General features: G+C 36.2%; 5 protein-coding genes across 5 annotated transcripts; 4 read left to right on the forward strand and 1 right to left on the reverse strand. All coding sequences in view use genetic code 12, as the record gives it.

The window, feature by feature from the left end:
- Positions 1-113: 113 nt before the first annotated feature.
- KGF56_000509 (uncharacterized protein) lies at positions 114-2,147 on the forward strand (the record flags this gene model as incomplete). The annotated part of the gene is made up of 1 exon (XM_049326428.1): positions 114-2,147. The coding sequence occupies one exon, from the start codon at positions 114-116 to the stop codon at positions 2,145-2,147; it is 2,034 nt and encodes a 677-aa protein (XP_049182408.1).
- A 2,282-nt stretch (positions 2,148-4,429) lies between these two features.
- On the forward strand, positions 4,430-7,261 carry PUF3 (mRNA-binding protein; the record flags this gene model as incomplete). Its single annotated transcript, XM_049326430.1, has 1 exon — positions 4,430-7,261. The coding sequence occupies one exon, from the start codon at positions 4,430-4,432 to the stop codon at positions 7,259-7,261; it is 2,832 nt and encodes a 943-aa protein (XP_049182409.1).
- Positions 7,262-7,869: 608 nt separating this feature from the next.
- On the reverse strand, positions 7,870-9,249 carry KGF56_000511 (uncharacterized protein; the record flags this gene model as incomplete). Its single annotated transcript, XM_049326431.1, has 1 exon — positions 7,870-9,249. The coding sequence occupies one exon, from the start codon at positions 9,247-9,249 to the stop codon at positions 7,870-7,872; it is 1,380 nt and encodes a 459-aa protein (XP_049182410.1).
- Positions 9,250-11,719: 2,470 nt separating this feature from the next.
- SOD1 (superoxide dismutase) lies at positions 11,720-12,325 on the forward strand (the record flags this gene model as incomplete). The annotated part of the gene is made up of 2 exons (XM_049326432.1): positions 11,720-11,732; positions 11,874-12,325. 2 exons carry the CDS (start codon positions 11,720-11,722, stop codon positions 12,323-12,325), a joined length of 465 nt encoding a protein of 154 aa, XP_049182411.1.
- Positions 12,326-12,689: 364 nt separating this feature from the next.
- Positions 12,690-13,136, forward strand: CTA6 (Cta6p; the record flags this gene model as incomplete). Its single annotated transcript, XM_049326433.1, has 2 exons — positions 12,690-12,958; positions 13,019-13,136. The coding sequence occupies 2 exons, from the start codon at positions 12,690-12,692 to the stop codon at positions 13,134-13,136; spliced, it is 387 nt and encodes a 128-aa protein (XP_049182412.1).
- Positions 13,137-13,145: the final 9 nt, after the last annotated feature.

The following is a 13,145-nucleotide window of genomic DNA, read 5'->3' on the forward strand; positions in this document are numbered from 1 at the left end:
ATCACATCATAAAGAATAACAACAACTACAACAACTAAAACTACTTATTACAAACGACCACAACTACTTCTTACAACAACCGCAAGAATTTCTCAAACAATTTGTTGACGAGTATGAATGCAAGTAAAGAGAACTGCAAGTTTCAAAGTATTGGGTCCTCGGGAAACAATACAAGTGTTCTTCCTTCTACCAAAAATAATAATGACAGATTATCTGAAACAGGTCAAGTTTCGTCAATACCTAAGAAAAGCTCCAATTTGACTTCTCAAAGGAGAAGCGACTTTCAGATGGTGGTTAATGAATGCTCCGATTCTGAATCAACCACATCTGCCAGCGGCTCTCTACCTAGTTACGCCGCAGTAAATCACGCGCGCCAATCAATCAGGAAAAATCATAACTGGCCTAATCATTCTGCTAATACCATTTCAAGCAACAACAACAACAACAATAACAACAATAAGATATCAAAGATATTGTGTATCAACTTTAATCAGGATCATGGGTGCTTTGCCATTGGCCATGAAAATGGGTTCTTGGTATATAATACAGACCCGCTAGATCTACGTGTCAAGAGAATATTTAACAACACGAGCCCAATCCTAAACGCGTGGCCACCCGCTACCGCTTCCATATCAGCTTCACCAATTGGCTCAGCATCGCCACGATTGAATGACCGTCAAAACCAATTCCTTCATTTTCTGGAGTCAGATACAGGTCTGAAACCATTAGCAGGCTCTGGTATTGGACATGTGACAATGCTACATAGGACAAATTACGTTGCATTAATAGGAGGCGACTACAACCCTAAATTCCCGCGAAACAAGTTGGTGATTTGGGATGACTTGAAACGGAAAATAAGTTTGTTGTTGGACTTCCCCAAGCCTGTATTGAACGTATTATTGTCTCGAATTAAAATTGTTGTTGTTTTGATTGACGAGATAATAGTTTACACGTTTTCATCGCCGCCAAAGAAGTTGGCAAGTTACGAAACTTGTAAAAATGAATATGGTCTAGCAGACTTGTCGGTGATAAACAGTGTTAGTCATAGGTCCCTATTGACAACAAATTCCATGGAAAAGGGAAAATCACTAGTTCAAGAGGCACAGCTACCTATAAACCGACAAGGGACAAATCACGGATCATTGTCCAGTAATGCAAGCGACAACAACAACAACGACAACAATAATAACAATAATAATAATACTAGTAGCAAAATTAATAATAACAACAACAACAACAACAACAACAACAACAGTAGCAGTAGCAACAACAGTAGTAGTAGTAGCATAAGCAGCAGTACCATATCAACTGGGGTCCCACTCAACCAAAGTCAACATTATCAAACCCCTCCCACATGCGCGATTTTGGCATTTCCGGGAAAAGCCATTGGTCAAATTCAAATAGTTGATATTGGTCAACAACAGCAACAGCAACAGCAACAGCGGCAACGGCAACGTGAGAACAATGCACCAACAAGAAGTTCATCCACAGTAAGCGCACCCTCCATCAGTATTATTAAAGCCCACAAATCCGCTATACACAATCTTTGTCTTAATAAATCGGGGACATTGCTAGCCACTGCTTCTGTGGTGGGGACCATCATTCGCGTGCATTGCACCAAGACGTCAAACTTGCTTTTTGAATTCAGAAGAGGTATAGATAAAGCAGAGATCACCTCTATGAAATTCAATCATAACGATACTAAATTAGCAGTGTTATCTGATAAGTATACTTTGCATGTTTTTAACATAGAATTAAATGATACTTGTACTCTTCAAAATTCATCGAACCAAACTAACAAAACACGCACAAATAATTATAACAATAATAACAATAATAACAATAATAATAGAGAACACATTTTGAACAAGTATATGTCATACTTGCCTGCACCACTTTTACCTCAATATTTCAAAAGTACCTGGAGTTTTTGCAGCGTGAATACCGGCAAATACCATCAAAGTGAAACTGACTTGGACATGGGTATAATTGGATGGCTGGGGAACGACGCAATTATAGTCATTTGGCCAAAGAAAAAGTTATGGGAAAAATACTCAATATTGAAACAAAAACACAAGTCAAGTGAAGGTGCTGATGATCAATGGGAAATTACAAGAACCAGTTGGAAATCTCTCGAAAAGGACTGAATAGATTCTTTCATATCACTGATATTATTAGTAGTAGTAGTAGTAGTACTATTGCATTGACAAAAAATGTAAACCTTCTTTTGTTCACAAACTTTCGCAGAGCAATGGCTGGTAGAATACTTTTTCATTGGTTCTTGAAAAGTCTTGTAATATGTGCCAACTTTTCCCATGAAAATTTCTAATGAATCTAGTAGCACACCTTTCTTTCAAAAAGTTGATCAAAACAATGCTAATCTCCTTTGAAATATCTGATTCTACTACAGTCCTGGGCTCTATGGGATTCAACCCGTAATTTCGGAAGTATGTGTTTGTTATAGTTCGTTTCACCCCAAATGGCCAATTATGAACAAGAACTGTTTTCCGTCGTCTATTTAAATCTATCATGTTCATCAATAAGTCATAATTAAGGAACAGCAGCAGCAGCAGCCCTTGTAAATTCGTACTCAGATGAAGAATCTGTTCTACTAATTGAGCATGGTTTGGTTGCTGAAGAATCGGTGGAACTAATTGTTTTGTAACAATATCTATCGGTTGAAATGTCAAGTTCATCGGTATGCCATTTATCAACTTATTCGACGTTTCTAATTTGTATACGCAGGCATTTAGTTGATTTTTGAAAATGAGATAGTACTCATTTTGGAATGTTAGCAACTTATCATCTCTCCTTTTTAGCACTTCGAAATTGTTTATTGGATTCAAATTGTAGTTTAAGTATCTTTCCTTTGGTAAAAGATTCTGGAAATCTTTTTTCGTTATAAACAGGTTGGGGCATTTGAAGGATAATATATTGGACTCAAATTTAGGTGAACATTTTGATACAGCCTCCTGTGCTGGAAGTTTCCGTAATTTCGAGAAATCGAATATTTCCGATGTCAAGTCCTCGTGTAGTAAGTTGGGGCTATTGTCTGAGATTTCCAGGTAAAGATGCTTTGTAATTCCGGGCGTTAGTTCCTTCAACGCTAGATTGGAAGCTGTTTGTGAATATAGTAGATTCATCAATCTCTTCGAGGTTTCTGTACCAGGCTTGACCATACTAAAAAATCCTACCCCAAACCGTTGACTATCTAAAAACTTTGAAATAGTGGACACACCACTTTCGCCTTTAATTAAGAGTAGTAGTAGTAGTAGTAGTAGTAGTAGTAGTATAAGAAGAAGTATATATTGTGATAATATCGCGAGCAAGCCTTGAAAAATAAAAATAAAAACTAGTAACAGTGTCACGTGAGGACTCACATCTCTACCAACGAGGAAAGAGGATACAGAAGGGAGATGCGAAAGGAGGACAGACATGGACAAAAAAGGAAGACGAGAAGGTCTAGTACAGCTTTGTTATAGAGGTATAAACTTGTTCTTTTTCAACATTACCTGAGATATGTGAATCGATATGGTGTAGTGACATTTTCAAAGATTAAGAAAAGGTTTCATCATCTCTTTTGCAACCTCTTGACTATTTAAAAATTGTACTTTTTTTGAGATCTGTTACACATACTACACATAACCAAAGTGTCACAATTTGTCCTAGTATCATCAGAGAATCCTACAGTTGCAGAAATCAAGAAGTTCACTAAATACCCGAGTTTCTTGTTTTTATGAATGGAGGGAAAAAAAAAAAAAACATTTTAATGTCAATTTGAAGCCAAATTTCACAATTCGCAGTAACTAATAATATTAACAAAAATTCACTTAAAACAATTAATTAAATTACTTTGATTAATACAGGGTACTTTATATTTCAAAAGAGTAGAAACCGAACTTCTTGAGTATTCTTGTACATACACACATACACAAATACACACAGACACACAGACACACAGACACACAGACACACAGACACACACAGACACACAGACACACACAGACACACACCCAAAAACCTTCTTCTTCCTTCATCACGGGCTTTCTTTTTTCTGCTTCAATACACCAAATCACATCATCGCCACCAAAAGAAGAAGCTTCTTCCTCAGCACAACCATCATCATTATCTACCATCTTGTAAATAACAGCCAACCGTTTTAAAGTCTTATTTTGTATATAGTCCACCTCCATCCCCTCCCACCTCCTGCACACATACACACGCTGACTCAAAGGATAAAAGCAATATCCTCCATTCCATTCAGCCACTTATTCACCTATCAGTGCTATTTTTCAACCACGTTTTTTTTCTTTTTTTTGGTTAAACGAAAAAACTATACTATTTTAAAAAACTATACTCCCTAACCTAAAAAAACTATACTTTAATTGTTTATTGATTCAAGATCTTTGACACTTGAACTTGTACAATAATGCCAACCGAAACCATCTGGTCCAGCAGTCATTCCTCTCCCATTCAGACTAACGCGCTGTTGACTTCAAATCCCATTAAATCCCATAATCATTTTAAATCCGTATTAGATCAAGTGGATTCAGATGTTGCCAAGTTTTTAGCAAATTCAAATCCCTTGGATCCACTACCTACCAATTTTAGTGAAAGAAGGCTTTCCTTTGACGATGGGAGTGACTTTGATGACACGTCTTTTGGTTTCAAAAGGGGCACTTTGTCTGCTATTACTGCTCCTGTGGGTGGAACTAATATCAACTATAATGCACATCCGCCTCAATTCAACTTGTCACACGATAACGTTGGTGTAAATGGTCAAAAACTCAATTTTGGAACAGTTTCAATTAGTGGGGGCATTGCAAGTAGACATCCACCACCACAAGAGAGCTTTTTACAAAAATTCGCCAACGTTGCAGATACAACTAGAGAAATCGAGTTTGGGAATTTGTCCTTGTCTTCGCGGAGAACTAGTTTTATTGGTAATAATAGTGCCAAAGACTTGTCAAAATCTTTATTGAATGGAGGCATATCGGCTACAACTAAAAGTGGATCCTTGAATGAGAATTTAAACATGCCGGCTCCAAGGACTTCGAGGCATCAGTCTATTAGTGAAAAAATTGACAACTACAATAATAACTCGCCTATACAAGCTAACTCTGCTTTGTCAGTAAACTCGGAGTTGAATGCACCAGATGGTGATTTGAACAATGGACAAACAAATGGGACTCACAGACCTCAAACGTATTTTTGGAATCCAGCCGCTGCTACATCATTTACACCAGCAAATAATAATACTGTCAACTATTTTATGGATAATGGTGCATCATTTGCGCTACCCACGCCCCCACCTATACCACCTCAGGCACCACTAGCTCCACAAGGTTTTTCTCGTCAAGCTCCAAACCAAGGGAACATGCCACCATTGAATATCCCTCAACCGTTTATGGTCCCATCACCACCTCCACCTCCACAGTTTTTGGACCCGACTATGTTCAACATGGTGTATGGTAATTTTTCTCCCTTTCCGCCTGGTACAGTAGCAGCAGCAGCAGCATCATCACCAACAGCAGCAACAGTTCCTCCTCCTCCCCCTCCCCCCATGCCGGCTTCTTCTTCTTCTTCTTCTTCTTTGGATCCTCCAGATAATGAAGCAAAGAATGATAAATCTGACGCTGACAGAGATGGTGATGCAAAAAAGAATAGAGATTCGACAGGAAATCAAAGTAATCAAAATGAGTCGAAAGAAGATTCATCCGAAAGCAGAAAAAGCAAAATTGATTACCAGAATGGCGCACCGCGAATAGGAGTAGGACTAATGAATCGACAGCTTTCTCCTGCTTCCTTTATGTTTCATCCTTTTAATCCGTATTCGGTTTATCAGCAATCTTCGAATATGATGGCGCCTGAGGGAATGACAAGTTTGTCGCCACAAGCAATGGGAATGTCGTTACCACCACCAGTTGCCCTGGTTCCGTCACCTATTCCATTTTCACAACAACCACAACCACCACCACCACCAACACAACCACAGCCACAACAAGAAAAACAAAAACAACAACATACACAACCAACACAACCACCTTCAAAATCCGCGAAAGATTTTGGTAAGCATGGTAATGGTGGACATTCTTCTACTACTAACACAAAGAAAAAGTCTACATCATTAAAGAATAAAAACTCTGGAGGCTCGATACATATATACCGCTCTCCACTTTTAGAAGAAGTGCGTTCGAATACTAAAGAGAAAAAGTATACCCTTAGAGACATTTATGGACATGCTGTGGAATTTACTAAGGATCAACATGGATCAAGATTTATTCAACAAAAGTTACCAACGGCAACTGATGAAGAGAAAGAAGTGATATTCAATGAAATCAAAGATATATCCTTGGATCTCATGACAGATGTATTTGGAAACTATGTAATTCAAAAATATTTTGAACACGGTTCCGAAGTGCAAAAACAAATTTTGTTGCAACATATGATTGGTCATGTTTATGAGTTATCCTTACAAATGTATGGATGTCGAGTCGTCCAAAGAGCCCTCGAATCACTTGATAAGGTTGAGGATCAACTAAAGATAATTGAAGAATTGCGTGATTATATATTGATATGTTCAAAAGACCAAAATGGTAACCATGTTATACAAAAATCCATCGAAAAAATCAAACCCTTCGAAAAGATCAGATTCATTTTGACAAGTTTGGAGAATCAAGTTAACCACTTGAGTATGCATTCTTATGGTTGTAGAGTGATCCAAAGGTTACTTGAATATTCAAATAAAAACGATCAAAAAAAGATTTTGCAAGAATTGAATAAATTTATCTACTACTTGATTCAAGACCAGTATGGTAACTATGTTATTCAGCATATTTTGGAACAAGGTGATCCAGTGGAGAAGGAAGAGATTTTAGAAATAGTGTTGAAAAACGTTGTGAATTTTTCAAAACTAAAATTTGCTTCAAATGTGATTGAAAAATGTATAAAACACGGTGATTTAGAGCAAAGAAGACGTATTTTACATGAAGTTATGGTGGGAAACGAAAAGCCGATAATCGGAAATGATGATCCAGTCAGTGATGATTCACCATTAGCATTGATGATGAAGGATCAATATGCAAATTATGTTATTCAAAAATTAGTTGAAGTATTTGACTCCAATAGTCCCGAAAAGAGGCAATTAGTTTTGAAGTTGAGACAATATCTCAAACAATTATCCGATAAGAATAATTATGGAGGTAAACATTTGGCTAGTGTTGAGAAAATGATAATCGTAGCAGAAACTGCATTAGATTAAGTGAATCAAATTTTAGATTGTTCATAAATATATATATATATATATGCGTGTGTATATATAAATATTCTTTTTGTTTGTGGTCAGCTTACACATCGGAACAATTTTAGAAAAGGATTAGCGCTATGAAGTATTAACCGTTTTTTCTTTTTGTTCCTTTCGTTTTGTGGCTTTTTCGATTTGTGTATTTGCAACAACCGAACATCATCAAAATTGATTCTGCGGTTCGGAATCAGAAAAAAAAAATTGTGGGTTGCTTGTGTCTTTATCTCCGTTTTGTATTGTTACATTATCAGCCTTAGACTGTGAGTTGGCAAAATTTGTACTGTGAAAAAGTTTGCTTCCAACATACATTACAACGGGCAAGAAGTGTAAAATGAAAAATAAAAAGGAATGTCTGAAAATAATAGTTTGAAACTTAAAGGTTGAAAGTTTTAGAATACGAAACAATGTTTTCTCTTACGCAAGATGTCTGCGTAGTATGTGTCCATTTTTTTTTTTTTTTTCTTTTCTTTTATCGGGCAAGCTGGCCATATAGTAGTCTCTTGACAATCGTTGTTAGATCACACCATAAAGGGGGAATTGGAATGACATTTTATGACTCCTTTAGATTATTTGAAGGATCTAAGTAACTCCCATTTAAATTTGTTCCAATGATAATCTTTATCGGGATTATTATTGTTATCACCTTCTTTTGTGAGATCATTACTATTGCCAGTTATAGTATAGTGGTTATTCTTATAATAGTCCTTGTAGATTTGTTTAACTTGTGTCAACTTGACTTTCAAATTTGAATCTTGAACTTGTAAATAATCATACAAAGTTATCCATTTTAGTATATCCAACTCTGTTAAATTTAAAATCTGTTCATGCGTTACCGTTTTGCAATTATTGTTACTCGTTGAGGGTGCTGCTGCTGCTGCTGCTGATGATGATGATGATGAGGATAATGATGATGAAGGTGATGTTGGTTTTCTACTAGGTACAAACATTTCCAATGCGCCACTAGCGTCACTTTCTATGGCAGCTGATGTATTATTTAATGTGTTGTTAGCTGTCAGAAGTGAGTTAAAATTCTTCAAACTCAACAATGAAGTCGTACTAAAACTTCCAACTTCTGAAGGCAATGACGAAACAGTTGGGGAGGTAGCACTGCTTAGCTTCACCCCTATCGAGCCACCGGGATGTTTCAAGCCAAACAATTTTCTTCTCTTGTACAAATCATTCTCAATCAACTCAGATAAAGCTAGAATAACGGAATCGGCCAAGATTAACGATAAAGTCGTTGATACTGTTGGTGCAGGTATACCATGGATGGACTCTTCGTTATGAGTAGGTAATAGCTCAGCAAAAATCAAGCTCTTTATCCTACCACTTGTAGATAATTTCGAAATTTTATTGCATGTCAATAGAATGATTGGCAAATCTTGTGAGAGATGAGGTAGTAAATTAATTAATTCCGGAGTATTACCTGAAGATGTTAGCATGATCAAACAGTCCACTGAGTCATTTATCAAGCCCAAGTCCCCGTGTAAGGCTTCTGAAGGATGTAAATTACTGCTGGATATACTTAATGAGTTTAGGGTTGCCACTAATTTCAATGCCAATTTGTAGGATTTGCCAATACCGCTAATTATGATCTTACCATTTTTTTGAAACGTTTTGAACATGATTGATAGGGACTCGACTAAATTATTGATGGAGAACTCGTCTGTTTGGTATTGATTATACAAATGCTTTACTGCCTCGTTTTCCAACTTTAGGGTGTTTGTGATGGATGATAGGGCCGTTTGAACAAAGAATTTCGCGGGTGAAGAAACTTTGGTTGAATATGAGTCATCATTAATGGCGCCTGTATCGCTAGTAGTGGTAGTGCCGGTATCAGTATTATTGGCCTTTGCATTAGGGTTGGATGATAACAAATCTGGGAGATTGGCGTTGCAATTATTACTACCTGGACATAGCGATTGGTCTTGACACTGTGACATCATATAAAGGGGTGGCAATGATGAGGAAAAGGTATGTAGGAACGGCCCTGTGGATTAGCTTCTTGTCTTTGTGTTGGATGAATGGGGGAATAACCCTATAGTTGAAATAAAAGTGAAAACCTTTTATGTCGATATCGAAGATTTCCAAGGTTAAGGAAAATAAAAAAAAAATATATAAGAGATCCAAGGTATATATGGCGGAGAATGAACAGAAGGAAGGTGCGTGCGTGCGTGGGGCAGGGAACGGAGCTTATTGGACTTGTTTAAGTAGCAAAAAACTACTATAACTAAGTCCGTAAACCGGTTTTCAGTTATATATATATATATAAGTAGAAATCTAAGTAGATCTCTTTATGACGGATTTCATAATGTCGTCATGATTTGAAAAAATGTACAATTGAAATTTTCCTCTTACTGAAATAATAAGGTACACAAAAATTTGATTAGTAATTTTCACCTCACAGCAACAACTTCTATATGTAACAGTTTGATAGGAGTTGGGTATGCAACAGTGATAGCAATTATGAGCTTGATTATGCAGAAGAAGTTTCCTTTCCCATTTATCTATTGCGGTGCAAGTAATATAAGAATCTAGTGCATATATTTAGACAAGAGCATATCTAGCAAGAACAAAATATAAAAGCATGTCCTAGCAAGAGCAATATACAAGATCTCCTTTTTTGTAAAAGGGGCCTGTAGTAAGCAGAAATTCTAAACTGTATATTGTGCTTTAGAATAGGCATTTCTTAGATTAACAAACTGAATTTTGGTGTTAAGTTTGAGAAATTTGCCTTTATTTGATGCAAAAAAAAAGAAAAAGAAAAAGAAAAAGAAAAAGAAAAAAGATTTTACAATGTACAACGTTTGTTAGACCAAAACGTGATATATCAACTCAACCGATAAAGCAAGTTACACGTTTTCTGTTTTCATTTTTTTTTTTTCTTTTTTTGCAATCAAATTGTAACAAAAGCAGAAGCTTTTGCGTTTAGTGTAGATGGATTTGCTGGTGCTGCCAATAGCCAGTACTTAATTCGAGATACGGATGTAGTTGAGACTTGATTGAGTCAAGACTCAAACAAATTGCGCAAGATATTACTCTGTTCTTTAGTAAGGTATTGCTACGATAGAAAAAGGGAGGATCTATTCAAGTTAGAGGTACTATTTTAGTCGAATGGTATACCAGTTGGTGGTAGTGGGAAACGTTTCAAACGCAGATTTTACAAAGAATGTCATCATATGTACATTAAAAATAAAAATAAATTTGATAAAGGAGACGATCCTTTTCATACTTTTTTCGTTGATTGATAAGCTATTTGTTTTAAATAGAATTGACATCATATAAAAAAGTCTCCAATTTAAAAGAAAGGGTCAATAAATGTATGTCAACAAATGTATGTCAACGAAAGTTCCAATAAAAGGTGATTGCAAAGAAATACCTTGCAGGTCATTAAAGATGTAACAAGAATTGACAACACACCTTATCAAGGCCACTTTGAAAACACGTCAAAGTGAGCAAATTTTTTTTTTAATGAGCAAATAAAAAATGGAGTAAAATTTTGTTAAAATAACCTCTAAGGTCACAGAAGCAAAAAGGTATAAATAGGTTTATAATTCATACCTATGATTTCTGGTTTTGTTATTTCACTCTAAACCCATACACAAAGTTTTTTACAAAGAGCTTTCACATAAGATCAAATCCAATATGTTCTTAAGATCAAATTTAATATGTTAAGATCAAATTTAATATGTTAAGATCAAATTCAATATGTTAAGATCAAATTTAACATGTTAAGATCAAATTTAATATGTTCTTTTTTTTTTTTGTATAACATCCCTAACCCCCGTGTTTTAACTTCCCCATGTTTTTTTTTGGTGGACATGGAAAACCAACACGCAAGCCCGAAATACCGCCTTTTATCACCAAATATGGAATACGAATCCGCAGTGAATCCGAGGTGGAAAAAGAGAAAAAGAAAATTAACTCCGATAAGGAAAAACAAAAAAAAACTATTAGCTACAAGGAAAGAAAAGAAAAGAAAAAAAGAGACCTGTAAAGCAGAAGGGATGGTACATTAATAGACCCTAGAATTGACTGAATTCCTCTACCAGAAATAAATTCACAGTTGGACAGACTTACAGATGAACTCACAAGGCCCTCACTAACTGGCACATCATTTATTTCAGTTACTTTTATGTGCATTACTAAGTAACTAACTATCTAAACTAACTTCCTTCTTTCCCCTTTTCCTTCTTTCCCACTGGAAGTGTAAAATTGCGAATACATTTTTTTTTTTTTTTGCTTTTTTATTACGAATCACTTGCTGCACTTGCTCACACACATTTAAAAGAAGAAAAAAATCGCTTTAATAATTTACATACACATTTTTATACGCCATCTTTCTTTTTCCCACCAAGAGAAATAGTCAGTGTGTTTTCTTTCAACAAAATATAGAAGAATTTCAATTGAGGCAAAATGGTTAAAGCAGGTATGTCATTGAAGTTGCAATTTGAATTGTGTGGAGGGGGGAGGAGGGGGAGGAGGAATTTCACTGCTTCAATTGCAGCGGGTAATGGGTAACAAGCTCAATTCTGTGATACTAACATCAACATTTTTTTTTTTTTTTCAGTTGCTGTATTAAGAGGTGACTCCAAAGTCAGCGGAGTTGTTAAATTTGAACAAAGTACCGAGTCAGAACCAACAACCATTACATGGGAAATTTCAGGAAACGACCCAAACGCTTTGAGAGGTTTCCATATTCACAGTTTTGGTGACAACACCAACGGATGTACTTCTGCAGGTCCTCATTTCAACCCATTTAGCAAAACTCACGGTGCTCCAGAGGACGACGAAAGACATGTTGGAGATTTGGGAAATATCTCTACTGATTCCAATGGTGTCGCAAAAGGAACTAAACAGGATTTACTTGTTAAATTGATTGGTAAGAATTCAATTTTGGGAAGAACCGTTGTTGTGCACGAAGGTACTGATGATTACGGAAAAGGTGGATTTGAAGATTCTAAAATTACTGGCCACGCTGGTGGCAGACCAGCATGTGGTGTTATCGGCCTTGCTGAATAAAGTTACACACCTGTTTCCTAAGTTGTATAGTTCTCTCTATTTTTTTTTTTTTGAACTGAACTGAATAGGATATGAAAATTATATTACTGCGTGGCTCCCTCTCTCATTTAAACAAAAACTCTTGTAATAGACAACACTTGTGTGAGAGTGAGAGATAGAGAGGATGAAGTCGTTGTGTGGAGTTTACCAAACAAAGAGATTCAGAAAAGAAAAAAAAAAAATTATGGAATGGCAAGAAAGTAGAATAACATTTGTGCTTAGAATTGAAGGTACTGCCGGGCGTGAGAACAAGTAGCTCCAAAAGTCGATGAAGGACGGGATTTATACATATACGCACTTTATCCACTCGAGTAATGTTCTTTATATGGAATCTTGGGTAAATGAGCCAATACAATTTGATGACATAGAAATTACACCAAATAAGGATTCAGATGAAGCTTTTGGTGATGAAAATGGTGTTAATTTCCCATCAAACGAAACAAGTAGTCAGATAAACCCCATTAGACGTCAACCTCAAAAGAAACATTGGATGGATTTAGGACTACATGAGTTTTTTAAGCAGGACTTGAAGAGGTTTCGAGATTTGACTTTATTGCCAAATATGATTGAAAAAGATCAGACTCAGAATGAAGTGTATGGGGAAGTTACAGTGAAACCAAGCAGACTAATTCGCTAGACCAATATTGCAACAAGGTGGTATGCAACAAAATTGGTAAGAGAATTGGAAGAGGAAGAGGAGGAGGAGGAGGAGGAGGAGGAGGAGGAGGAGAAAGCTGCGGCTGCAGCTGCTGCGGTGACTACATCAAGATAGTGTCATAAT

The sequence above is a fragment of the Candida oxycetoniae genome (assembly GCF_023343755.2).
Source record: "Candida oxycetoniae strain CBS 10844 chromosome Unknown scaffold7, whole genome shotgun sequence".
Taxonomy (NCBI): Eukaryota; Fungi; Ascomycota; class Pichiomycetes; order Serinales; family Debaryomycetaceae; genus Lodderomyces; species Lodderomyces oxycetoniae.